The following is a 25,669-nucleotide window of genomic DNA, read 5'->3' on the forward strand; positions in this document are numbered from 1 at the left end:
GGGAATTGAATTGAGTTCGGGTCAGGCCTAGATTCATTTTTCATAATTACAAAATCGAATCGTACATTACCTTGAGCTCAAACTGCCAAATGGCAACGGAATGGAATGGAAAATGTTGATGCATCTCTCGAGTATTTTTCATATTCAATGCTCTGAAGAGCTTTCAAGCCTTTGTGGACCATATTTTTGTGAGATGTGATGCCCTGGAAAAAGTTAAGTGCGTGCTGCTGGGGAATGATGATTTTGTAATCATGTTCTTGTGCCTAAATAACTTGACGAACTGCAATGCTAGTTAAATATTTTATTTTTTATTTTATACTTTTTACTTTGTCATTGTAGTTTATTAAACGAAACATTGGGTATCTTCCATTCGATACACCCTTTTTTCCCGACAGCATTCCTTTACTCATTTTCTTTGTCTTTTTCTCAAAATGCACTTCAAGCTGCAAGTTTTGAAGGCTCAAGTGGCACTGGAGTTGTCAGCTGTTGTTGCCGCATTGTCGCTGTGTGGCTTTAAATGCAGCTGCGGTTTCTTGGAGGTGGCCCGATCCGGCTTGGCCTGCTCCGCTCTGCTCCAATCCATCTATCCGAATCCGAGCGGGCTCTCGAGCCATTAGAAGCGCATGTCTGTGGCCGTGTCGACAACAATCAATTGCCGGTGAGCGCATTTTATTGGCGTCATCAAATTGGCTTTCCATGGAAATCCGCATTGCCGGAGCGTGCAAGCCATCGACTTTCCCAATAGAACCTCCCAAGCCAAAATGGTCATCATCATAATCGTGATGGCCAGCCAGGGCGATGATCATCTGGGACATGGCCGATGAGATGCTCCGATTGTTGTCCGAAAGCCATAAATACGAGCTGACATTGCTTGGCATCTTTTAGTGGCAATGCAGCTCGGCTGGGCTGCCCGCATTCTGTGGCCAGGAGTTTTCATCTGTAAAAGAGTACCCAACTCCCAGAGATGTGAGTATGTGAGTCGAGTCGAAAAGGCAGTATTAATTGTTCAAACATTACTCGAACACACGAGCGCACACACTCGCGCACACCTTTCAAGGAAGCATTTTCCGAGCTTTTCACATATGTGTGCATGCAATGTGCGCCTGCTTCATTTTCCTTTATTTGCACGATTTTTGCCATATTTCTCTCCACATTGGAGCACGATCCTCGGCGCGGACCGCCCTCTTTCCCCCAAAATGGTGGCGACATTGTGACGTCGTCGTGTTCGCTGGCAGATTATGATCAACATATATACATATATATATATTTGTTTGTAAGTACGAACATCTTGTGTCTTTGCTGTAACCATGACAGCGAAATATTTTCTGTTTGCGCCGAGCTGACATGTGTGAAAATATTTATTTTCCATCTGCTCATGCGGGCCAGCAATGGGAATGCATTTACTGAGGAGGGAGGGAAATTGTCTAAAGCTCTCGATGCAACCAAATTCGGAATCGGAACAAACAAATCTCAGTGGATGGGCTTTTGTGGGTTCTGAAGTGCATTTGGGCAAGACCTCAAATGGCCTGTACGGTTTCAAAGCCATCGAATCAATTGAAGAGGCTTTTCTCAAGTGAAGCTTTAAAGAGCTCTGTGAACTAGATTTTTTACAAGCTCGAATTGGGATCAATAAATATTAGAGGAATTTAAGTAGGCAACAGTCGGAGTCAACTAACTTGGCATGATCAATGATCATAAAGTAATACACTCTGCTAAAGAATTATTAAATAAATAAAACTTTCGTTTAGGGATCATTTCGATCTGTATCAGACTTACTCATTGCCGCTTAAACTCTGGCATTTAATATTTCGAAGTTTAGAAAACATAATTGAATATCGTGTCCAAATTGGACTTTGTTTGATTTTCAGACTGCAGTCTTTGCACTGCCATTAAGCCAAGTTCTTTGGATAGAGGAGGGGCTCTGCGTTCCCATGTTGCAGCATAATTATGCTGCTGTTGCAAGCTGCAGGTTCTTATAGAGGCGGTTTTTTGTTACCCGATTTTTATTTATTTTGTCTGGCTCTTTGGCTGTTTAGCTGCTCATTCGTCTTTTTTTGTCTGTCTGTTGGTTTCTTGTCTGTGCGGAATTCGGTCAAGTACTCTTGGCTGGTTTTGTTCGATTTGATTTGTGTGACATGTGGAAGCTGTCGGCTGCCGCATTATATTGACACCTTATAGGGCGTGAAAATTCAAAGCCCCCTCTTCGATGATTATGCATGAGTGGAATTCACAAAATATACAAAAATATAAAAAAAAAACCATGTGTGGTAAATGTTGCTTTCTACGCATTTGTTACACTGCAAAGTAGCGCCTATCATTTGCTCGGAAATTTAATTATTTCGCCTGTCAGGCGGCAAAGTCCCCCCCGAAAAAAAAGAAAGAAACATAAACGTAAAGCATTTTTTAATGAGCCGCTACCGACCTTAAAAAGAAAGTCAGGCGACATGTCTGGGCTACCTTGGATAAGTTTGGACTTCGTGCCAACATGTTTCTGCTGTTTGTATTGTACTCCGTATTTTGTATTTTTTGTATTTTCTGAGGTCTCCCCCTGGAGTCCCTTGTTCGATGACTCTGCTCATTTGTGGATGGATCTCTTGTCGGCCCAGGGTTTTTTCATTCGCATTTTTTTTTTTTTTTTCAAAAAGATACATACGGAAGCCGTCGCTGTCGAAGTTGTTACACTCATTTTTTTGGTGAAAGAAAACCTCCAGCTACCGTTTGTCAAACAATTTCTATGGCCGCAGCAAAGAAAGGATAACCATCATAATTGATTGAACCAAGTTTTGTGAGCGCAAACAATGGCAAACCTTGGCTGGTGTATAAATCAACCTCATATCAGCACTTCTTCATCAGCTGGTGCTGCTTCCTTACAAAATAACTAATTATATTTCGCACACAAGTATGTAAATAGACCCCCTCCCCCTTGGGTTAATATTCGAATTCGGCCAGCTTTCATTTCGCCGGTGTGCAATTTATTTTTTGGCTAATTGAACGACTCGCTGACATTATCATTGGCCACTTTCCCCGCCAAACTGTGAACAGCGAAGCTACCGAACAGCCAACGGGCTGTCAACTTCATTAGATTTGATTGCGACGAGAAATATCATGGAAAACATTAAACGCCTCTGAATAAATTCGAATTAATTGATAAACACACTGAAACCGGAATAAAGAGAGAAATAAAACTATCGGCCAAAGAGGCAGTCAGCGTTTAGCTGGCCAATTTGCAGGCCAAAAACTGCAACCGTTTGGAAAACAAAAAAGTCAAAAATAAAACGCAAGTTGGTGGCTGCGCATGCGTCGACGGATTGCGCAAGTCCACTCGGTGGTGCAGTGGTGCAGTGTGGTGCTGCAGTGGCTGCAACCAGTTGGCAGAGTTTTGCGTGGCGTGTGTTTAAGTTTTGAGCAGATTTTGTCGCATTTTTTTCTCTTCGCCGTGCAGGCAGGTATTTGTTTTCACAACTCCCCTCAACTGTCCCTCTTTTCGGCAACTTGGCTCCATCCAATGACTCTATTTGATGTAGACCGACTAACTGGCTGGCCGGCACTTTGAACCATTTGAACTTTTGGCTTTTGTCTGATTTCGGTATGGGTTTGGGTATCTGTTTCTGTTTCGGCATTGCTTGCCCCATTCACCCACCACCCCATGGGGCATGTTTTATTTGATATTTCTTTTTTCCACTTACCAAATGCTACGACATTTCGTCATGCTAATCAGCATGAAGTCACTCGCTGGCTAATTGGCTTAGACGGGCCAACTGGCTAACTGGCTGCTTTGGATATGGCTTACGATTTGTGAGTGTGCGTGGCTATCAGATTACTTGACATATTGCAAAATTAGATTTATATATGTACGGTCAGATGGGCTGAGGAATGGGGAAACGTACGCTAGAGTGATGCGGGCTCGTTGCAGCTGACAAATAATATAATGCGGTTATCCAATGGAACTTGATTTAGCCCAGAGCAAGTTTTACTTTCTACAAAACCAACCCTTTGAATAAAATACCTTGAAGATCAGTGTACTTTCTGCCATTTCTTGTTTATCATAATCACTTAAGAAGACTAAATGGCTTCAAAAGGTGCTTTAATGATCGTCTCTAATGAGCAAAGTACCCATTATACATAATAAAATATCCCAGGGCTAAGGCTATAAATTGAATTAAGGCCGCTTAGGGCCAATTTTACTAATGATGCAGAAATATCTAAAGCTTCAAAGATTGATTCTCTGTTTAGTACTATTTGCATCCGGTTGTAACATACTTGGATACTGGTTTGTTTTTATGGGTTATAAATAAATAATAAATTGGATGTTAAAACTTTATTTTCATAATAGAGCTGCTTATATGTATGTTCTTTTTTTTTTGGCGCGACAGCCTATAACATATATGGCTATCTGATCTTAAAACGGTAATGTAATTGTAATTGTGATTTGATTGAGTGGAGGATTAGCTACGCAAAATATTTCCTACAAAGATTGTAACTGTTCTCGATCGAGATACCGCCCCATTTCCTCCCCATTCTGATTGAGCTGATTGAATTTCGATGTAGTTTACACAATCAAGTACAATGCCAAAGTCAAGTTGCTTATTATTACCCCATTTGCATATACTAATTTATTTATTTACTTGTCTGTCTGCCTATCGGTACTGTATCTTTTTCTTATGCAAATGCAGGTGATGTGTGTGTGTGTGTCTGTGTATCTGGAAATTATGCAAATGCCAGTGGGCCGATTGCGCCTTTTGTGACGTGCAAGCCAATTTAATTTGTGACATTTGCTTAGACAATTTTCTCTATAAGAATTTCAAACTTACTTGGACTGTGAGTGTGCAAGTGTTCCTCCACATCCCTCCATCTCAGCATATACATATGTATGTACATATATATATCCAATTCGCTCAAGATTTTCCGCTGCGTGTGTGGGCCTGGTTACCCCAAGGAACTAGCGACTACATGAAACAATTAAACTCAACATGCATTTATGTCAAGTTATTCGCGCTGCGCCGGCAATTAGAGAGCAAACGAACTCGAAGTGGGCAAAAAGCTGATCACTGGGCAGTAAATTAAGCCGCACTTCCACTACCACATCCATATGGTTACGGCCACAGTCCGACAGCTGCAGTTGTAAATTTGATTTTTATGGCCTGAAACATGTTGCCAATTGGCAGCCAACTGGCCTGGCCTGGCCAGTCCGAAAAGAGCCTGGAAAATTGCGAGAAAAAATCAGTTTTCCCGATATCTGTCACCAGTCATCGAAATGGAAACCTTGCCGACTTTTGAGGTGTTAATTTGGCCACATGCCGAAAGCTTTGGCCATAAATTCAAGTCGTGTTCACGTCGCGTGCAATTAGCCGGTCCAAAATCGTTGCGTTTCCGATTCTTGATCTATGGAAGCTGATGAAGAATCTTTGGTATGGATTGTGAGAGGTTGTTATTACTAAATTTGGATTTAAGATTAGCTGTTAGCTGTTTCAAATCTTATTCTTATAGCTTATTCCTATAAGTATACATAACTCATTTTGAACACGTAATAGTAGTGGACAAACTTTGTTTGGTCAGCTGAATGTTAATTGCTGCTCGAACAGCCAAAGTCAAAATAAAGAAATAATAAAAATCAAATTCGAAAATACCCACAGTCTGAGTCAAAGCATCTGACTGAATCCCAGTCGAAGTCTTTTTCTTTTTGTCCAGCAAGTAAATCGTGACAATCATGACAAAAATCGAACGGATGTTTGAAACGAGCAAATGCAAAAAGCCTTTTTGCTTTGTTTGGCTGATTTTTGGTTTGGCAATTTATCACAAAACAGCGAACAAAATCTAAAGAAAATAAACGATTTCAAGACTATAATTTTTGAGACAGCCAACAATGATACATAATAAATTGTCATTTGACGTGTTTGAAATGTATTGGCAATTAAAAACGCAATTGAGGCGAATGGAGTGAGTTGAAAGGGCGGGACAGATCCGGCGCTCCTTGCTGCAGTGAATCCAACTGGGTATATTTCGTATATAAATATGAGTAGTAGCAATTTTTGGAGTTCATGAACCAAACTCTGGGTGTGTGGAGCTGGGTCATGATACTCGCGAATCAAAGCAAATCAAATCAAAGGCAAGGCAACTCAAGTCAACAATGCACTAAAGTTTTTCGCTGATATTCGAGTTGATTTAAAACAAAAACGATGGTTATAAACAAAGCCATAAAACTCCAACGAATTCTTAGCAATTTGTTTATATCTCTTCTTTTTTTTTAATTTGCTTATTTGACACCCAATTTCCATAGAAGAACACAAACGCTTCTTTTGCTTAATATTTTTTTGCTCTCATATTTTCCACAAAAATGCTGATTAAAGGTCTTTGTTCTGTCGATTTTGTTGCTTTTGCTGCCCGTTGTCCCAGGTCCGCCCAATCTCAATTTATTTTGCCTTATTTTTTATTTTGGCCCCTTATTTCGGTTTTTTTTTGTGAGTTGCATGTCTTGGGGTCTGCAGTTGAGTGCAGTTTGCTTAGGGCGTACTTAAGTGCCGTTATTTTAATAAACGCCGCTTGCGCATGCGCAGCCTCAGTTGGCCCTGTTTTTTTCCGGGTTTTTTTGGTCTCATTTTTTTTTTTGTTTGTTTGGCCCATCATACTTTCTTCACATAAAAGAAATTGAATTACTGCTGATGGCAAAAAGCTAATTTCAGTTGCTTAAGCAAAATGTCGGAATGTGCGAGGGGTGGGTGGGTGTAAGTGTCTCATAAAGTATGCCATTTGTTTTTCGTAATATTTATTTACTCTGGCCATTGCATAGAGGCATTGTTTGTTTATTTTCGCTGCGTTCTGTTTGACGCTTTTTGCATAAACATTTATGCAAATGTCAAATGCCTAATTGACAGACAAGAGTGCCAAGTGCTTGCCGCGCCTTTTCCCTTAAAAAAATGTATGAGCCTGTATTGAGTTTTTGAATGTCTACCGACTATCTAATATCTAGGGTTTCTACGATTTGGATTAGATATTTCGTGCTTAAACGTGGTTTTTCTAATCGAACTCTTGTTATAGAATTCAAGATGTTAAAATGTTTCATATATATGTTGAGTCCACGAATGATTCTATCACTCCAAATAGCTCATACCCTTGAGTTCATCCAGTACCGCGTATAAAATCCATGACAGTGACCAGGCATTGTCTATGCTGGCGGCAGCAAATTACAATTTACGATCAACGATCAGCGAATCGAGCGACAGCTCCACATTTTGTCAGCTCCACATTCTGTCGGCGGAAACCTCTGATTTGGAACGACCTTGAGCCTTTTGTGCGGCCCAATGGAGCCGGAGAACCCACCCTGCACTCCACTCCCCTCGCTTGATACTCAATTATCTAGATCTACGCGTTATAAAGTGATCTAATGAATTTACTTTATGCGTGTTTCATTTGATGTTGATTGTCCGATAAACATTTTATTTCGCTTTTTATGGCCCTAGCTGGCTGCTGGCTGCTGGCGTCTGTCTTGTTTGTTTTGAGTGAAAGTAATTTGTCGATTATATGTTTTTTATTTGTGCTGTTTTTGGAGGCTGTGTCTATATCTACTGCGAGTAGATGGCTGACACGCCTAGATACTTGGCACGTCATGTGCTAAGAGCTCAAAATCCAAGAGCTCGTCCACAGATTCTCTGACTCATCCAAAGAAAGTTTAAACAATGCCTTTCGGCCTGTTAATTCTTTGCCTTTCCCAAACACCAGAAACTGATGATCATGATCATGGTGATGGACGTAAATATAGTTGTAGTCATCATCGGAGTTTTATGGTTGCTCGAATGCCTACAACCACTTATTTAGTCGATCATTTTGCAGCAGGTGAGGAGAAATTTAAGTTTGGGCGTGGTCGAAGATGGGCTGGTCCTGAATTATAAATGTCGAATTTGATGAGATTGTTTAATCATGGCATAATTTAAGACCGAACTTCGAATGGCGGCGACTAAAAATCGATTGTATTGAGATTTACCGAGATTTATGCGGCAAATAGGCACATCTGCCTTCTCTATCTTTGATCTGATCTCCTCGAGAATTGCTTGAACTCAACTCATAGCAATGGACAAATTGATTTGCCATATATGGGCTGTATCATTGGGGTCTATCCACGGGCCCAACCAGTCGATATCATTATTTATATCGCTTCAAGATCACAGCAGTCTGCAATTCCAGAACATTTACATGATCACCTGAAGAAGATGCACGCCCATCGAATTGGAATTGTAAGTCGGCGACGACGACAGGCGGACTAAAGGCAATCATCCATTTAATAACCAATTATCATTGATCAACTGCACGCCCAGTCCCCAGAGACCCGAGCTGGAATACCAAAAGACAGAACACTGGCCAACTGACCACTGAGCAATATCAATTACGAATTACATCTGATTATCCGCCTCTGCCTGGGAATTGGCCATTTCCATTGCCAATGCCATTGCCATTGCTATTGCCATTGCCATGGTCGCGATCATGGGCACAGCTCTCAGGATTGAAGATGCCAGATTCAAGATTCAAGATCCATGCCAGATCTGGGGTATGGGAGTGCAGTTCCAACTCCCGCCTGGGGGATGTGTGTGTCTGATTAGCGCATAAACAAGTTAATGCCATTGATGATGACGATGCTGAACCACCTGGACAGACGCCAAGTGCATTGCAATGGGCCGACCGACGGGATCTGGATGCGTACGTGGTGCGATGTTATTGTTTTCCTTGGCAATCCAGTATCAAGATATATTGGGCAGGGGCTCCTTCAGATAAGACGCAACTTCTGGCCTGTTTGGGAGTCGCGGTGCGTCTCCTCGTCTTCGTCGTCGTTGTCGTGGTCGGTTGACAACAGAAACTGGCGGCGGCTTGGCAAGCTTTTGATCTTGACGAAGTTTTAGCCGCCGAAGCCGCCGCTGGCATCAGCCTGTGCTGGTATTATCATGTTGAACTTTCCCAGTTTTCGTCGTCTTCCTAGAATATGTATATGTATCTCCTCCTCTGTTTGCCCAACACTTTTTTCAGGGCGGACAGGGGGTGGTGATATGCTAATGTTGTTTGGGTTTGGGCAGCCAAAAGTCAAACACTGTTTGTTGACGTTACCTTGAATTCGTAGGGAAACAAGCGACGGCACAAAAGCCCCAGCAGAGCTATGCGAAGATCTATGGCAAACAAAGATGTTTAAGATATGTCATGTGTTCAGAGCGGACGGATCTTGACATCATAGTTAGAGTTCAATTGCTCTGGCTTCGCTAGGGATCGTCGTCTTATTGACTGGCATAAATTGCAGTTCATGAGAATGTAGAATATGTGTTCTATTCCTTGGCTTTATGAATACCAATTCATTGGGGAAATTTATGGAATATAACCAGACTCTAATCTTAGAAATGTTTGCTTAGTGTAGTTTGGGAATTACCCTCCCGAAAAGTCTGGGAATGATTTAATTCGTCGGCATTAGCGTGGACAATTGCCTGTGGGAGTGCTGTGACTTGTGTGCTTCTATGCAAATGAGGGGACAATTATGCTGATCAGCGCTAATTGAGGGAGCCATAATGACCCACAGAGTGACTAACCCAGTTCCCTTTGCTTCGTTCTCTTCCCCAGGCTGCCCGCTGACGACGAGTTCCCACTGCCTGCGCTGCAACAAGGTGGGCTGCATCAAGTGCCCAATGTACCTGGTGACGGACACGAGGCAGTGCGTGGATCAGTGCCCCGCCGGCTACTTGGACCAGTGGTCCGCCCACACGGAGTTCATGGGTCGGGTGTGTGTACCCACCGGCTATTCTGGGCCACTGATGGCCGCACTGGCCGGACTTCTCGGTGGCTTCCTCGTTTGCCTGTCCCTTCTGGCTGTCGCCGTGATGCTGGTCAAGAGGAAGAGGCGGCGAAAGTCCATCAAACAGAAGCTCATCAACGAGAACACCATGGATCGGGCGGACTTCATGAGGCAGCTAAACGAGATGCGTCCGAATGCGGAGTACTTTCTGGCCATGCTGAACGATACCCGGCGGCAGATCAGGAAGCTCTATTTGTCGGGTGAAGTGGCGGCTGCCAACTCGTACAGGCCCATCGTCCGGGATCTGGCAAAGCTGCTGATTCTGCTAAACAGGCCCATTGAACTGATTCCCGCCCCGCCGCCAGATTGGTCCAGGCTTTATGCCTGGTCGGAGCAGGCCCTGGAGCGTTACAAGCCGCAGGTGGGCCAGCTTATCGACTTCTTTCAGGCCTCACACGGTCACAGTGCTGGCCACCACGAGGTGCTCTACGCTGCGCCGAACAAGAAGAAGCAACTGCAGCAGCCCAGCATCTTCCGGCAACAGGTGACGCCCACGGCGACGCCGCAGGGAGTGGGCGAACTGATGGCCGGCGATCGGAGCAGCAGTGCCTCGGCGCAGCAGAAGCTACACCTGTTTGGCTCGCTGATCAGCCTGCACGAGTTCGAGGAGCCGCGGGCTTCGGATCCTTTCGGCAGCAGTTTCAACACGCTGAAGAGCGGCAATCTCATCTCTGATCTCAACGCCAGCTCGCTGTGGCTGGAGGACGAGTTCTACAAGCTGGGCTTTCGACCGCAGGACGAGATCACCACGGAGCTGTAACCGCATCACAAAACTCATACTCAAAACTTAATGCAAACTAAGTATTACCCCGGCTGGCGGCGCTAGCCGTTCGAGTCTAGCGCCAGTTCAGCTGGGGGAATGGAGCATTTGCGTGCACATTCCGACAGGCCATCATCGACTTCGACAAGCTAACTGGGAGGCCGTTTAGCCGGAGCCGCTAAATGCCCACGCTTAGAGCTTAGTTAGATCAGTTAAGCAAGCAAACTAGTCACGTAAAATCACAAACAAAACCATCAACACACAACGATGCCGAGGAGAAGGAGCTAATGCAAATGCAAATGGAAATCGCGTGGAAATGAATTTAGTTTTATGGATTTTACAAAAATCGCAACAATCATGTAACGAACAATATTCAATATACACACTATAGAAATACTATTCAGATAATAACTAAGATGATTAGCAGTATAAACGCGATACTTATAGCTATAGCTTATGTAGACAGAGATTATAAACCTTAGCGAATACGAAATGGATAATAAAATCGTGTGCCTTAGGATTGTAAAATATGTAACAATTTGTATTATTAACCAGGCGCCGTCATCCGACCAAGTCAGCCAACGCTAAGGCTCCTCGTACTTCCAGAGTATGTCGGGTTCCTCCTTGAGCTTCAGCTCGCCATGTCACGTGTCTTCTGTAATTGTTTCCGTTGCGGCTACGCGCTCGGGCGCCGTTTTCCCCTCGCTGACCAGCGTGGATAGCTCATTCGCATCATAGCCGATCAATAGCTTCAAATCGCAGTCAAATTTGTATGCGAATCGCTTGCCGGACACCTTGGAGATCATATCCCCATCGTAATAGTAGCGGAGAGCCCTTGATAGCTTTTCGTAGTTCATAGCGGGTTTGTTTTTCTTCTCGCCCCAAAGGCGTGCCACTCGATCCGGGTCAGTGAGCTTAAATTCTCCCTCGGTGCCCACCCACTCAATAACGTCCGTGTGCTCGCAGTCGGTGAGTATTTCGAGTAGGAACTGCCATAGCTGCACTTGTCCATTATTCCCGGAACCGATGGTAGTGTAGTTTGATGGATTCATGGATGACGTAGTACTTTCAACGGCTGTGAACGAAGTAGATATTGTTAGCTCATGCTTTGGTGTAACATTCACACGTCTACTTACAATCAGAGCTCTTGACTGACTGATAGGATTTCCGCATAATCCGCTGTTCAAGCGAAAGGCTGCCCCCTGAATTGGTCGATATGGAATTGGCCGACATGATTCTTGGTTGCTTGGGCTTACGCTGCTCCTCCGCTCGTTTGTGCACTACGGACACGAAATTACATTCTTTTAGCAGCTGGAGGTGGGTCCAGAAGATGTTGCCTGGATCACGGGGCAGCTTCTGATTGAATTCCTCGTGCGTCATTGCGCAGAGTTCCTGGCCATTCATTTGCCAGTCGCTCATGTTGATGCCAACTAGTTCGAACTGCTTGACGGCCCACTCCAGCCAGTACGTCACGTGTGCGTGTGTCCATTCGTTGGCCGCCTCGGGTATCTTCAGGCGTATTTGTTCTCGCTTAAACTTGCTGTCCAGGACCCAATTCAAGACTGGCTTGACATCCTTGCCCTCGACGGATTCCTCTTCGGAGTCTTCCTTGTGCATGCGCTTGAGTGGGGTTTTGATGGGGCTTTCGCTGGAGGAACTCTTCTGGCTGGCCGTTTCCGGCGGCGAGAGCTGGCCCACCACCTCCTCGGCCAAGGCAGCCAGTGCGGCCTCCGTGGGCTTCAGGACGTCGGCGATGTTAATGCGCTTGCGAATAGTTTGTATCTGCACGTTGATCTGGACCAGGCCTTCTCCCTTGACGCATTGGTCCACGAGATTCTTGTGCGATTCCAGCTGCAGGAGAGTGGGGGCTTAGGTAAACATTTTATTACGCCGCAGATAGACTCACCTCCTGCGCGTCCTGCAGCCAAAACGTGTAGTAATTCAGGCACACTCCTATCTTTTGCTCAACAAGTGATCTGTGGGTAGAAATGAGGGTTATTTGCATGACTAATGGGGGCCAGTCTTCGCCAGACTCACTTGAGCATGCTGAGCGGCTCCCGGATGTCCATGTGCACGATGATGATGTCGTCCGGCTCCGCCTCCGTCTCCACATCGATGCTATCCTCGAACATTTCGCTGGCAATCACTTCTTCTGCAAATTGTTTACAATTAATAATTCGGTGTAACAACAGGTGCGTCCCAATTGGGAAATGGCATCATTCCACTTACCCAGGGCACCGCCAACGCTGAGGCGGCGTATTAGCTCGTCCGACAAGTCATTGCTGCTGTTCATCGCGGCTTAAAATCGCAAATAACTGCCTATATTAACAAAATGTTTTTAACAAATTTGTCTCGTGGATTTATTGTTGCATCTTCAGTGTGACCGTGTACGTCGGGTGTGGCAATACCGAATAATACTAAGTGGCGTTGGTACAGGGCTGCATAGTCACTGGCCAGTATTGCCACCAATTCTATCAGATTTCAAAACTCTGGCGGTTCTTTTAAAAGTGATAAAAGTTTCGAAAAAATGTAAATATGAATGTAAGTTAGCAAGTCTGAAATACAATATTTGCTTTAATGATGAAAAAACTTAATAGCATCATATATATTTAAAGAAAAACATCAATTGTTATTTAGTTTTAAAAGAATACATGATTTTGTTATAGTTTTTACTGGCAAATATTTTGCCAGTTTTGAACTATTTTCAAGTTCCCTTTTCCTGTGTGGAAATTCATTGATCAAAAATTTCTTTCATCACCAGCTATTAATATTTTGAGCCTAACGATCTATAAAAATTAGCAATCTGGTGACAAAATGTGTGCTCGCCCCCTCAAGTGATTTCCTAGAAATGCCATCGAAATTAATTGAGGAATTCAATTCGCAACAACAAGTCGATGCTTAAGACACCCACTTGTGGTTGAGTGGTTTGCTCTTCATGCGATATCTTTTCGCCACTTTCTTTCGCTGCAAGACTCAATTGGCCGACACAATTGGCCATGTTTGTGCGTCGGCCTGACTAGGAAGCACTTGGGTGTTCCCACAGGCAAGTGAAGTGGCCAAGTGCTGCTCATTTTCAGCTAATGCTGATTAAATGCCCCGTAACACGATCAGTGGGTCAAAACGGCGGGACAATGAATGCCAATTGTGCTATGGAGCAGAGGACAGCCTCAAGTGCACAGAGTACTTGTTAACACAAGCGTTTTTCCATGTACCATGTACCGAGATATGGACAAAGACGGCTCCCGGCCTGAATAGTCCGGAGTTGGGAGCATTACCTCATGCTGTTGACTCAGTTGGCATAGTAGATGAACGATATTTGCTTGCGAATATCTTGCTGATGACAATGTTTGATTTTGATTTCGGTATTAGCTATAAGTGATTCAATGTCTGCCACGAATGTTCTGGCACATCATCATCCCCATATTGTGCAACCTTGCAACTTCATTTTCCCCTTTCCGTTTCGTGTCCGAAAACGAGGGAAACTAACAAGCCAGAGTGCGGATTTTGTTTTATTTGGGGACTAACTCTGCTTTGTTTACTTGCCAAGCTGTTGACTAATATTAGCCAGCTGGTCAAATTCAGGCGCTTCAGGTCAGTTTTTTTTTTGGTTTCATTTTGCGTACTTTCCAGCCATTTGAAGTTGAGTCATTGTCAAAGTCGTCTCATTTGGATATTATTAGATGTGAGTGGTAGTGAAATTTCTATCTTTCTTTCTCACCACACAAACCCTTATTACTCATTATATGCTAATGAGGACTTATCTCATTGCACGTTAAGTATACGCCGCATTGACCTTCTGGCAGATAGAAATCTATGCAGACCGAAAATTGTCTAGGTCATGACACCCAGCTGCAATGGGGCAACAAACAGATGAACGAAACCAGCCCAATGACAACGTGGAAAACTCACTCAAAACCGTTAGCGTACATAAAACTATGCGCAGTCATTGTGGCGCCTTTGACTGCCAGAAATTCCCATATATTCGGCTGCCAAGAACCGTCGAAATAAAAACACAAAAAAAAAAAAACAAGAAAAATAAAGGAAAACAACCCCTTGGGGTTTTCGCCTCTGGATTATTTGTCCGCCGAGCGTTCAACTCCACGGAATTGCGTCACTGGATGGCTAGAATTAAATCAATAGGGACAACTCCCACGCTGAGCACCAAAGTGGAGCACCAGAGCCCGGGACTTGGAGAATTTGCATTTCCGTGGCCCATACTGAATGGCCAGTATTTGGGTCGTCTAAGGATTGCTATCGCTATCGCTATTGCTATTGCTGCAAGGACATTTCAAAGGCGGTCGGCGTTTTCGTTTCAGCTTTCTTGCTCTTCGTTTCATAATTTCTGGTTTTTAATTAATTGGTTTTTTTTTCGAGTGAGTTATGGTGCCTTTTTTTTTGGTCTGCACCTAGAAACCTTCGCTCGAATTGGGGGCAGGATATGAACTAGTTTGCTATTGGTTTTTCGAAACAAGTCTGCATTATTTATTGGCCAGTTGAGGGCAGTGCAGTCACGTTATTGATGAACCGTTTAAGTGGTTGCTCAAGAAACAGGACATGGTTGTGGTCTTCTAAATGGGCTATCTATCATCTTTTGGCTATTTCCGATATTATAAATCCACCGTTCGTTGATTGAGTCACTTCTGCATTTGGGATTCATTAATATTCTGCGATTGTGTCACCACCACTGACCAAATTATGGTAGCCAACACTTGTTCAAATGATTTGCTTTCAATTGCGGATAACCCATCTGAGTCATTGTATCTTATTCGCGGATATTTATTATCTTTCTCTTGTATCATTGTACTTTTCAAGTACTTTTCCATCCTCGTTTGTGAATAACTTGTAAAATTCCTTTTGATTGATAATAAAGAATATTATAGATGTAGATTTATACTTTTAGCCAGTTATATCCTTTATAAGCATGTGCTATGATTTACTTAGCAAAAAAAATACACACTAATATAGGTTGGCATTGAGCACTATGCACTCAAAAACATTAAGTGCTCAAAGTATAAAGAGTTTTTAAAAATATAAATAAAAATAAAGATGGACATGTATGCCTAAAATCACATACATTGACATTTTTGTTTGAAATAGTAACCCTCCATTGAGGCAATAAGCTTTGTAATCCATTTTTTATGATTTTACAAATGTTTAGAATCTTTAAATTGAATTTATTTCGAGTGTTCGAAGTTCGACTGTTCGCACCGGAACGGCAGCGGTTGCTTTCGAACTCGAACATGTTCGCTGTCAGCTGGCTGGGTGCCTTAACTCGCATCGCTTTCAATATTGAACGACAGTCTTGTGGCGCAATTGAAACGCGACGGTTTTACTTTTTCGGAGCGCGGGTGTTGCCAAAATATCAGAAACAATAAAAGTGCCGACCGCTCGCGAGTTTTGTTTCTGGCCAAAAGCGATTGCTATAACGCTTATTTGATTAAGTACGCAAGTTTTGTTACTTTTTTGCTGTTATCTTTGAGAGCGTGCGTGTGCGCTTTTGTTGCCTTTTTGCAACTACCACAAAGTGGGCGGAATTTGTTGTGTGGGCGTTTTGTTTGCCATTTAGAACACAATTTCAGCGTTGGCTGAAAACTAGTTAGCCAGACATGAACAAAAAAAAAAAAAACACACACACTAAAAATTCAACTTCTTTCATAGCCAAAACGGTCGAACAAAAGACCGGCGGTCTAAATTTCAAATATGTAACGAAAATAAATAAAACACAGCACAAATTTAGCTGCGTGACATTGCCCCTGGCGGCCGAACAACAATAGTCGGTTTCCATCGATTTGCATTCGTTTTCCCTTCGCTCTAATCAAAAGCAAAATAACAAATCCAAATCCAAATCAAAAGCACACACGCACTCACCAAATGCACGCTATCAGCAATCAAAGTGTAACGGGCAACGTTGCAAAGTTGCATATAATCAAATGCATATAACCAAAAAAAAAAAAAAACACATAATAATAATGCTACAATTTCTTGTTTCATTTTGGAAAAAAATCATTTGCTTGAAAAATCTGAAAAATGCACAGCAAGCTGTAGGAAAAGCCCACGAATTGTGTTGTGCCAGCCAAGTGGAAAAATCAAACGAGGTGAGTTTGGCAATCGTTTGAATTGATTTCGAATTTTTTGGTAACATGTGAAAGTTGGCAATCCAGAATCCGAAGTGACCCGGGCAGATATTGATTTTGCTGCGAAAGATGTCCTTCGGCCGAATGCAATGCCGGTTCCGAGTGCTCCACAGCAGCTGGAATTCCCAAGGACGTTGCCTGCTGCAGTGCTTGAACTTTTCACCTCCTGTGAAATGAACCCACCGCCCCGCCACATGAAACAGCTGGGAAATTTCCTGTGCTCTCTCTTTCTCTTGTTCGCCGGCAGCATTTTTCGCTTTTCCGTGTTGCAACAGCACGAGAGTGTTTTCCATTTCCATGCAACGCCGAACAAGTGGCAGCAGGCTCTCTCTCTTAGCCGGCGCTTAAAAGTGGCACGTGGGTGGCTCTTTGGTTCTTTGGGTTGCTGGTGCCCCAAGTGGCGTGGGTGTCCAAACCTGCACCACCATTGCTCATCAGAGGCTTGGCGGCTGGCAACGGACACCACTTGTTTGGCCATTTGCTAATCTACTAATCTAATTCCTTTCCAAACTTTCAATTTCCTGTGGAGATCTTATAAAATAATAATAAAATAAAAATCTTAGAAAATATATTTAATTTTCATTCTCTTGGGAATGAAAAATGTCGAGTGCCATTTTTATTGATGTTTTGTATGAATAATATCATATTTTCATAATGTCGTGTTGACACGCTGTTTGATGTTTTACCACAGATCAAAATGATACATTTTTCAGTAAAATCTTTTGTGAGAAATTGCCCAAGACTACCATAAATTTTTTTACTGTGCATGTAAAAAGGCAGTTTATGCTCGAGCCTTTGGGTAAATGGGTCGCCTACTACTTTGTGACTAAAAAGCCACTGCAAGTATGATGTTATAAACTATATTTACACCAAGCCCACTCGATAAATTTGCCTTTGTTTAATTTTTCGCTGCACATTTCGCATTAATTAGATTTCAATGGTGCCCAATCAGGCGGCAATCAAGTACAGTGGACACTCGTCGACAAGATTGCTTTAGTTGTATTCCGCTTACAGCACTTTTAATTTAACACTAGAGCGATTTTGTCGGTTTTTCAATCAGATTTTAGCCAGCACAGGCATATGTGAGGCTTTAATTAGATAAAAGTCCTGCGATAAGCGAATCACAATGTTGAAGAGTGCGCCAAAAATGAAAAAAAAAAAAACACCTCATAAAAGGGGCTAGTTGTATCCGCTCTCCATTGTAATTTCTGATGCGAGGGGTTCCCTTATCTGTTTATTTGATTTTCATTTGGGTATGAGCTCATCGGCGGCTGCAGATTCGGTTTCGCACTCAGGTAGTGATAAAACAAAAAAAAAAACCGGAAAAAAGATCAAGTTGCCTATATGGCATACGGCATACTTCTACCCCTCCCAGGAATCCACCCTTCAAAATTTAGTGGGTATTGATTTCACATTACTGCCCCTTTTTGGCGCGTGTTTTCAATTCATTTTAGTTGAATCGGGCAATTTAAATGTTTTTATGATTTTGTTTAACCCCTTCTTGATTGTTATTGTGTGATTTAATTTCTAACCGCTATGGCTTCTTGCGCTGCATTTCAAACGCGGCTATTTGCATAATTGCATTTGCCGCACCAACATACATATACATATATAGGGCGTCCCAGCTTTTTCCACTCCAATTTCAGGCCATATTTTCACCCATGTATTCATGCCACCCATGGAGTTTTGGTTGATTGCTGCGTTTTGTGGTTTCCCGTCGATTTTCCCCCCTGTGAATTGGATTCGGCTTACCTTTTTGTGGTTTCTCACCTTGTCGGGATTTAAGGGAAGTGAAAGGGCAGGATGGGAAAGTCTGGTCTATATCATACCCTTCTCTACGATTTTCTTACAAGAAAAAAGTACAAATACAACTTGCTTAAACTCTTCATATATCTTAAATGAAATCAAATTTCATATTTTATTTAATGAAAAATAATACTACTTGATTTTCTGTAACTCTTATCTCTACTTGGTTCATTTCCACCTCAAACATGTGGAAAACTTTCGATTGTGTTTCCAGTTCACCATCGGGTCTGCCCTTTTAATGCAATATGTAATGGTTTCTTGCGTCGGTTGATACGCTCTTTTTTTTTATTGCACAATTCACGCGTAATGTTTATTTTTCATTTTTGTCTAGGCTGGGGCCCCCTTTTGGGAAATTGTTGCTAGTTTCATGAGTCATTTGATAAGAACAAATGATAATTGTGGCGCTGCTGCAACGAAAATAACAACAATTAGACGAGGCAGCGCACCAGTTTGTTTCTATGCTCATTAAAATGGAAAATGGAAAAAGCGAGAGAGAGCCGAAAAGCAAACAGAAGTATTTCAAGTGCAAAGTGAGGTGAGAAATTCTTTCGCCCACCCAATTCAATTTCATGTGGGCGGGTGGGTGGCGGTGGGCGTGGCGCGAGATTTCCCAACTAGCTCGACATTTTTCACTCTCACTATCTCGCGGCCTCTATTCACAAATTATTCACACACGAGACTCTATATGCAATATCAAACGAGCACGCAACAACAAAAGCAGCAGCTGTCGTAGAAAAGGCATAAAAATTTTAAATTTTTGTTGCCACCTTCAAGGTCAACGAATATCGTTAAAATGCCTTGTCGTTGGCCTGAAGAACCACAAAACAGAAAGCATTTGTTTGCCATTTAGCTATACGTGTGCAGATCACCTCTATATATATTTCAATATATATATTGTATATGATTATATGCACAGCCGACTGCATAAGAGTGAATACTGAATATGTGAGCGCAAAATTTCATTCATTCATGGGACTCACATGATTGATAAGGAAGACGGCGGCCTGATAAACTTTCTGCCCAATTGCCGAGCTATATGAATATTAATAGTCCGGTGACGTCAGTAAGTGCATTTGACAGATGACAAAACAAAAGATCAAATGCAAATGGTGAGGGCAGCCAAGTGAATGAAGATGAATGGTGGTTTGAATGGGAAGGGCTCAGAGTTACAAAAATATATGTGCACTAAACGAAAATTCATTCATTCATTTGATGTATTATATAATGTATAGTATTTTTAAGCCTAATTATGCTTTAAAAACTTGAGTTACTTTTACTTTGGCAAAACAACACTTTGTTTAAATAAAATAACACAGAAGGTGAGAAAGCCAATGTTACGAAAATATTCACATATTCATGAATGAGGCGGCACTTTTCTCATTACCACCACCGACCGACTCAACTGACAACTTGGGTTGTCACAAACATTTGACATTTTCATTTGACTTGGTCAGCGGACAGACGAAAATAGCAACAACCACCTGCAGCCCACAGGGCGTAACTAATTTGACACAAAAAAACAACAGAAATTTGGGTGGAGAATGGGGAAAGGAGGGAGGGAAAGGAAGGGGGATTTCCCCGAAAAATGCACCAAGTTGCCATCAGATCGACCATCTTATACATACCATAGTTAAATCCATCAAATGGACGAGGGGTCATAAGCTCAACAGCCAACATGCAATGGCGTTAAATTTTTATGCGTGCCATGGAATTATGACACAGTCTTTCTGGGTGGGAGGTTGCGTTGCAATTGTGGGTGTGTTTTTCATTTTTCCATCGCTTGGTCACGCCATGCAGATGGAAAGCGGTAGTTTTCCGCCTCAAGATAGCAGGCCAGAATTCGCTGTAGTTGTTGGAGAAAAGCGAAATTTACACCTTTACAATTTACAGCCATGACATCAACTTTGGAGACATCTTTTATCTTTATGGAGACATCGCAATTTATTAGATTGTGTGCTTTTAATTTTATCACGTTGATTAAATATTTTTGTAATCTCATGTAATTGTTTAAGCCGAGATAGCCGAGGTAACGTACTTTGCGAAAATTAACTCATATACGCTAATACAATTAATAGGAGACTATATGCAGTGATTTACGTTAAGTTTCAGTTTCACGGTAGTTAAATATTATTGTTAGTCTCATGTAAATGTTGATGTGGAAATGGCCAAAAGATAGCAATAAGAGGAAGTGAGCTCATGGTTAGCTTACCAGCTATCAAGAAAATAAATTTCAAATATCAGCAGTGAGTCACTTATATTTACTTGCGTTCTTTGGATTAAAAAAAATCTTTCGATATGATCTTAAATTTAATCCAAGAAATTAGTTGAGATACTAGACATGATAAGCATGAGTAATAATTGATCACTGTGTGTTAATCGTAGCCCACGCTTTTTCGTGTTTATTTGATTCGAATACAACATCAAAATCGAGTGCAACTCATGCCAGTTGATGGACTTGGATACCGAAAGCCCCAATAACCTTGAAACGGTGCTACGGCTTACGTCACTGGGCTCCACAAATAGAGCCGAAAAATAGACGGCTATTGTCCGGCTCGGAGGCATTAACCCACTGCCACCCCCCAGTGACCAGCACACAAGTGACAACGATGAATGTCACCGAGACTTTTGACGGCAGCTCCACCACTCGATGAACACGAAATTGGAGCGCACGCTTCATTCGCCCCAAACGGCGAGCCAATAAAAGCTCCACGTACGCATAGCAAGTGTAGTTAAATAGATATAGATACGGAAACAAATTCAGATGATTTACGGCTCCTTCGATAGTGGCAATGGCAGGTTGCTCGCCCAGTGGCCACTCATCGGATCACCTATAAAAATAGACAGCCAAAATAAACGTAGACGCGGAAAAGTCGAGGAAAACTAAGGCAGCTATTTGAAATTGGCCGAATCAAACAATAATTCTGAACAAATAAACGAGCAATTTTGTAGATCCGCATTCTAAGGCCAACATATGCGGGAAATACAACACCTTAGCCAAACTCAGCAAAGTGCTAAAAATGTTTATTGGCTAATTTCAATGACCAAAAATGTGCAAATGTCTGTTCGTTCAATTAAAATGCCATTCCGCATAGTTTCGGCTCAGCAACTAAGGAATTCTAAGCGTTAATCGAATTATTAAGTACCCTGGTATTTGACTTAGCTCAGAAAGTTTCAAAAACGTATAGACTAAAAATGATTATATTTAGTATGCAGATTAAATATTTCTTTATAATCTTCTAAGCATTTTGTTGCTTTTGACAGCAAATAGACAAGTCCTATCATCGAGTTTCTACAATCACTTTGTCGGCCAATTTAGCTAATTTTCAGCACGTTTTTCAGTTAATTTCCTTGAAAGAACTTACAGTTCACTTATGGCATATGGTTAGTTTTTCAAGTAATTAATATTTTTGGCGAGCGGGTGCGTTGAACTCTAGACGAGGAACTTACATTTTAATGGGAGGCTCGTAAAACGATAGCTCATATTACGCATACGACACGTGCGCCGCAATGGCTTATTAACTACAACTACAGTGCTTTTTTTTTTTTGTTTTTGCTCACAAAATATGATTGATCTGTGCGGTGAAGTATTTCTCGGATGCTGGCGCTGACCCAGTTTCGTTATTTACTTTCAATAATATCTATGAATATATTCGCCTGACAAAAGCGAAACGAAAATAAATTCTGGACCATTGTTGTTGTGTTTTCTGAGCTGTGAGTAAATTGCTTATTTATATTATTCGGCCAGAAGCAGCGGCAAAAAGTGACAACAATGACGTCGTCGTTGTCGAGCTGAGAGCAAAGGCAAAATGAAAAGCAAGCAAAAAGTGCTATTAATTCGCTATATCCCCATGGGTTTTGCTGTATTGTTTGGCTTTGCGGTCTCACTTAATTGGTTTTTTTGTTTTTAGTCTACCCAAAGTTGAACTTAATGATCAGTCATCAGCGCTTACGTATACGTAATATTGCACTGGCCGTTTTGCCCCCGCAAAATTGTGGGCGTTTGTAACGCTCTGTAATAATAATACTGACAGAATGGTTATTTCGTATTTCGTTTGCCATAAAGACAGATAAATTATTAAGTGCTCATGCCTGACATGAGCAATAATTTGCATTGCTAATTCGCAATTTGCTAACCTGCCATGGAAACAATTGACAGTAGCCACAAAATTTATATTTTGCCAGTGCGGCCGAAGAACTAAACAATTTATGCATACTAATGTTTATGGTTATTAAAGCTGAGTTCTGAGGGAAACTATTAAGTCATTAGATGCGGAGCTAGTGCAAAGTCACTAATTGGTATCGAAATTTGTGCAGATTTGGCTGTCGCACTTTTGGGTGACCTCGTGGCAATGCTACATTTTATACAAGACCAAAAAACCCTTGTCATTGTCGCACGACAAGTGTGACAGGGCAGGGGGAATCAGCGATGAATAACCCATGAATAACCCAAGACAAGGCCATGACAATTACATAATTACCAAGTTGTGTGCTGGCAATTAACTCGACACTCCACTCGTGATTGATGGCGCCCGTAGCGAGTGTAGAACTAGTGTCCTTTGCGTTCAATATTTACACTCGTTAAGCAATAAAATTATTGAACATCAATTGAAGCACTTTTCCACTTTTGCCATTATGTAAGGGCCGACGAAGGCTGCACACTCAGATTTAACCCAATAAATGTCGATCTAAAGTGCGTAATGTAAGCGCTAATTGTTCCAACAAACCACAAAAAATATCTTGCAGTGGGAAGTGCGGGTCAACCCGGGTTCAATGATTATTAATCAAATGCCAGTTTAATTATGCGACTTGTTAGAGACGAACGCACAGACACTCGCAATGGTACGAGTGTATTCGTGTAATCACTCAGAATCCCCGCTTTTCCCTCTGCGGTCTGTGGCTTCAATTAAAATTCGTTCCGCCGATAAAATTGATCGACCAGCGAGTCGGTCCAAAAATTGAAAGTTTACGACGAGCTCGCTTTCCTCTTTTTTGGCACTAGAATGAGTCGATTCGGTTCTTGTGTTCTGTTGGCGCCCGAATCGAATGAATGTCAAGTTTGAATCCATTGAAGACCATTTCACTTGATGGCCCTTCGTCGTGACAATTGTCTGTTTGTCCCTCCATCTTTTTTTTTTATTACTTAATATCTTTCGTTTCTGTTTTTGGTAAAGTATTTTGATTGTTTTCCTCCTTTTTTTTTCTTTTTGTATCTTTGGTTTGGAGCCGCGTTCCTCTGCAGTTCGTGGCGAAGTTTTATCGGGTGCGGTTCTTTCACTTTGCCTCTTCAGGTTTTTTTCCTCTTTTTTTTGCATTTTGTTTCCGATTTCGTCTGGATAACCCAAACAAGTATGATTCCGCCGATATTCAATACTCGTTTTTGGGTCTTCGCTTTCTGGCTTCGATCCGCTTCGCTTTTCTGACATTGAACTTGCCGCTTAATCATTGTCAAAATATACACACGATCACAAACAAAAAAAAAAACAAGACATTGCATTCAGGCTTTCGATAGACAAATTTGGTTTTCCTTCGGTTTTATTTATTTTTCGCTGCTCGTATTTGCATTATAAATTAGTTTTCAATTTACGGCACAAACATTGACAAAGTGACATCATGAAGTGTTCGAGATATTTTTACAGAAAGAAATTAACTTCACCAAGTGATTAATAAACTATAAAAAATCTATCGAAAATCTATGTCTTTAAAAAGAAATCTTAATTAATTAAGGCTATGATATTGGCGGATTGCAATATTTATATTTTACTACCAATACAATTATAATTCAGATGCTTTTTTTTCGGTGTACGTGTCAACAATATCATGTGCTGAAAGATTTTTTAAGCAAACAACGAACAAATAAAAGCAAAAGTAAATCCGTGGGCGCCAACCATGCAGATGCGTGAAATATACGAAGGGGATGGGTAATTGAGCGAAAAGCGAAACGGAAATGAAGGAGCTAAATATTCCAAGACGATTTTTTTTTTTGGCTATTTTTAGAGCATGTGAATCAAATATTTTCCAGTGCAATATAGAGCGAATGTCAAGGCGAATGTCCCACAGATGGGGTCAAGTCAAATGTCTTGATTCCACGCCCCAGAGATTGCATTTATGCGATGTGATTAACTGACTTTGACCCCCGACAAATGCGAGGTCACCATTTATCTTTGGTCACTTTGATGAAGAACATTAACTTATTTTCATGTTTGATACTATCCCAAACTCTTTTCAGGCCAAAGAAGACAACATCGCTATTAGGAGAAGACCAAGCCCAAAAAGTGAGGACAATACCCATGAAAATTCTGGTGAAATCTCTTGACTGGAGTCGCAGCTGAAGTTGCAGCTCGCAGATTCAACTGGCAGATAGATTGCTCGCGGAGCACATTTCCGCGCACTCGGTGGGACAGTGGGACTAGACTGTTTATATACACTGCATCCATCCAGCCGAGATCCGATCCACACAATGCCCGGCCACTTGCACGCCATAGATCTTTGAGGCCAGGCCTGCAATATTTGGAGAGCATTGCTGTTGGTGCCGCAATCTGTGGATAAATTGTAATAAATAGCCAGACAAACGAATACTTGGCACAAAAATAAATAAGAATCGAAGAACGCGGAACGAAAAGCACTGCGCACGCATTGCAACACAGATTTCTGGATTCGTAGCCATTCGAGGTGTGTGTTGAGTGCATTGGCCAGATCGCTTGGGTCATAATCCCAACCCCATCCATATCACCTTCTGGACTTCTGACTTCACATAGACGTAGGTCGCGGCCAAAAAGTGTTCCAGGCCAGAGGCAATCGCAACCGGAGCGAGGTGTACACCTTTGGCACCATGGAGGGCGGTTACGTCAACGAAGGTGAGTTGCAATCAAATCAAGTCCGTGCACTCAAGTGGGTGCCATGCGATACTCCAGAATGTGCTCCTTGCTGGATGCAATTCTTATTTTGAGTTTGAAATGCTGTTGATTGCTTCGAGATTTATTGAATTTCATTAGGCCAGTTTCTTCTCATTTCTTTGAGTGCTGAATGGCTTGGAGTGTAAATGCAATCCCCCATGCAAATTACCTTCTAAGCTATTTTAAAGATTACAGAAGTATTGAGAAATTGGTTCTTGATTAAACTACATATATGATTTTTGGTTATTATGAA

At 42.0% G+C, this 25,669-nt stretch overlaps 3 protein-coding genes across 10 annotated transcripts in view; 2 read left to right on the forward strand and 1 right to left on the reverse strand.

Annotated features, from left to right (window-relative positions):
* Positions 1 to 11,113, forward strand: part of T48 (Transcript 48) — a 29,264-nt gene extending 18,151 nt beyond the window's left edge. Inside the window, exon 3 of one of the 2 annotated variants that reach the window (NM_001276070.1) lies at positions 9,592 to 11,113. In NM_001276070.1, the coding sequence (NP_001262999.1) occupies positions 9,592 to 10,583 (992 nt within the window). In that variant the 3' untranslated portion in view covers positions 10,584 to 11,113. The remainder of the gene's footprint in view (positions 1 to 9,591) is intronic. The other variant, NM_079798.3, reaches the window with a different exon arrangement.
* Ets97D (Ets at 97D) lies at positions 10,891 to 13,002 on the reverse strand. 2 transcript variants are annotated; one of them, NM_079799.3, is made up of 5 exons: positions 12,813 to 13,002; positions 12,621 to 12,735; positions 12,490 to 12,559; positions 11,720 to 12,434; positions 10,891 to 11,658 (listed from the first exon to the last, which is right to left on the reverse strand). In NM_079799.3, exons 1-5 carry the CDS (start codon positions 12,874 to 12,876, stop codon positions 11,228 to 11,230), a joined length of 1,395 nt encoding a protein of 464 aa, NP_524523.2. In that variant the 5' UTR covers positions 12,877 to 13,002; the 3' UTR covers positions 10,891 to 11,227. Both variants share the same exon structure in this region, with proteins under 2 accessions (NP_524523.2, NP_001263000.1).
* Positions 13,003 to 15,876: 2,874 nt separating this feature from the next.
* CG46339 (uncharacterized protein) overlaps positions 15,877 to 25,669 on the forward strand; it is a 29,549-nt gene continuing 19,756 nt past the window's right edge. For 4 of the 6 annotated variants that reach the window (NM_001276072.1, NM_001260394.2, NM_001104469.3 and 1 more), the window contains exons 1-3: positions 15,877 to 16,024; positions 16,619 to 16,678; positions 24,750 to 25,377. In NM_001276072.1, the coding sequence (NP_001263001.1) occupies positions 25,353 to 25,377 (25 nt within the window). In that variant the 5' untranslated portion in view covers positions 15,877 to 16,024; positions 16,619 to 16,678; positions 24,750 to 25,352. Of the gene's footprint in view, positions 16,025 to 16,618; positions 16,679 to 23,757; positions 23,870 to 24,749; positions 25,378 to 25,669 lie in introns of those variants that run through there. The other 2 variants (NM_001363936.1, NM_001363935.1) reach the window with 1 other exon arrangement.

Source organism: Drosophila melanogaster, chromosome 3R (genome assembly GCF_000001215.4).
Source record: "Drosophila melanogaster chromosome 3R".
Classification (NCBI taxonomy): domain Eukaryota; kingdom Metazoa; phylum Arthropoda; class Insecta; order Diptera; family Drosophilidae; genus Drosophila; species Drosophila melanogaster.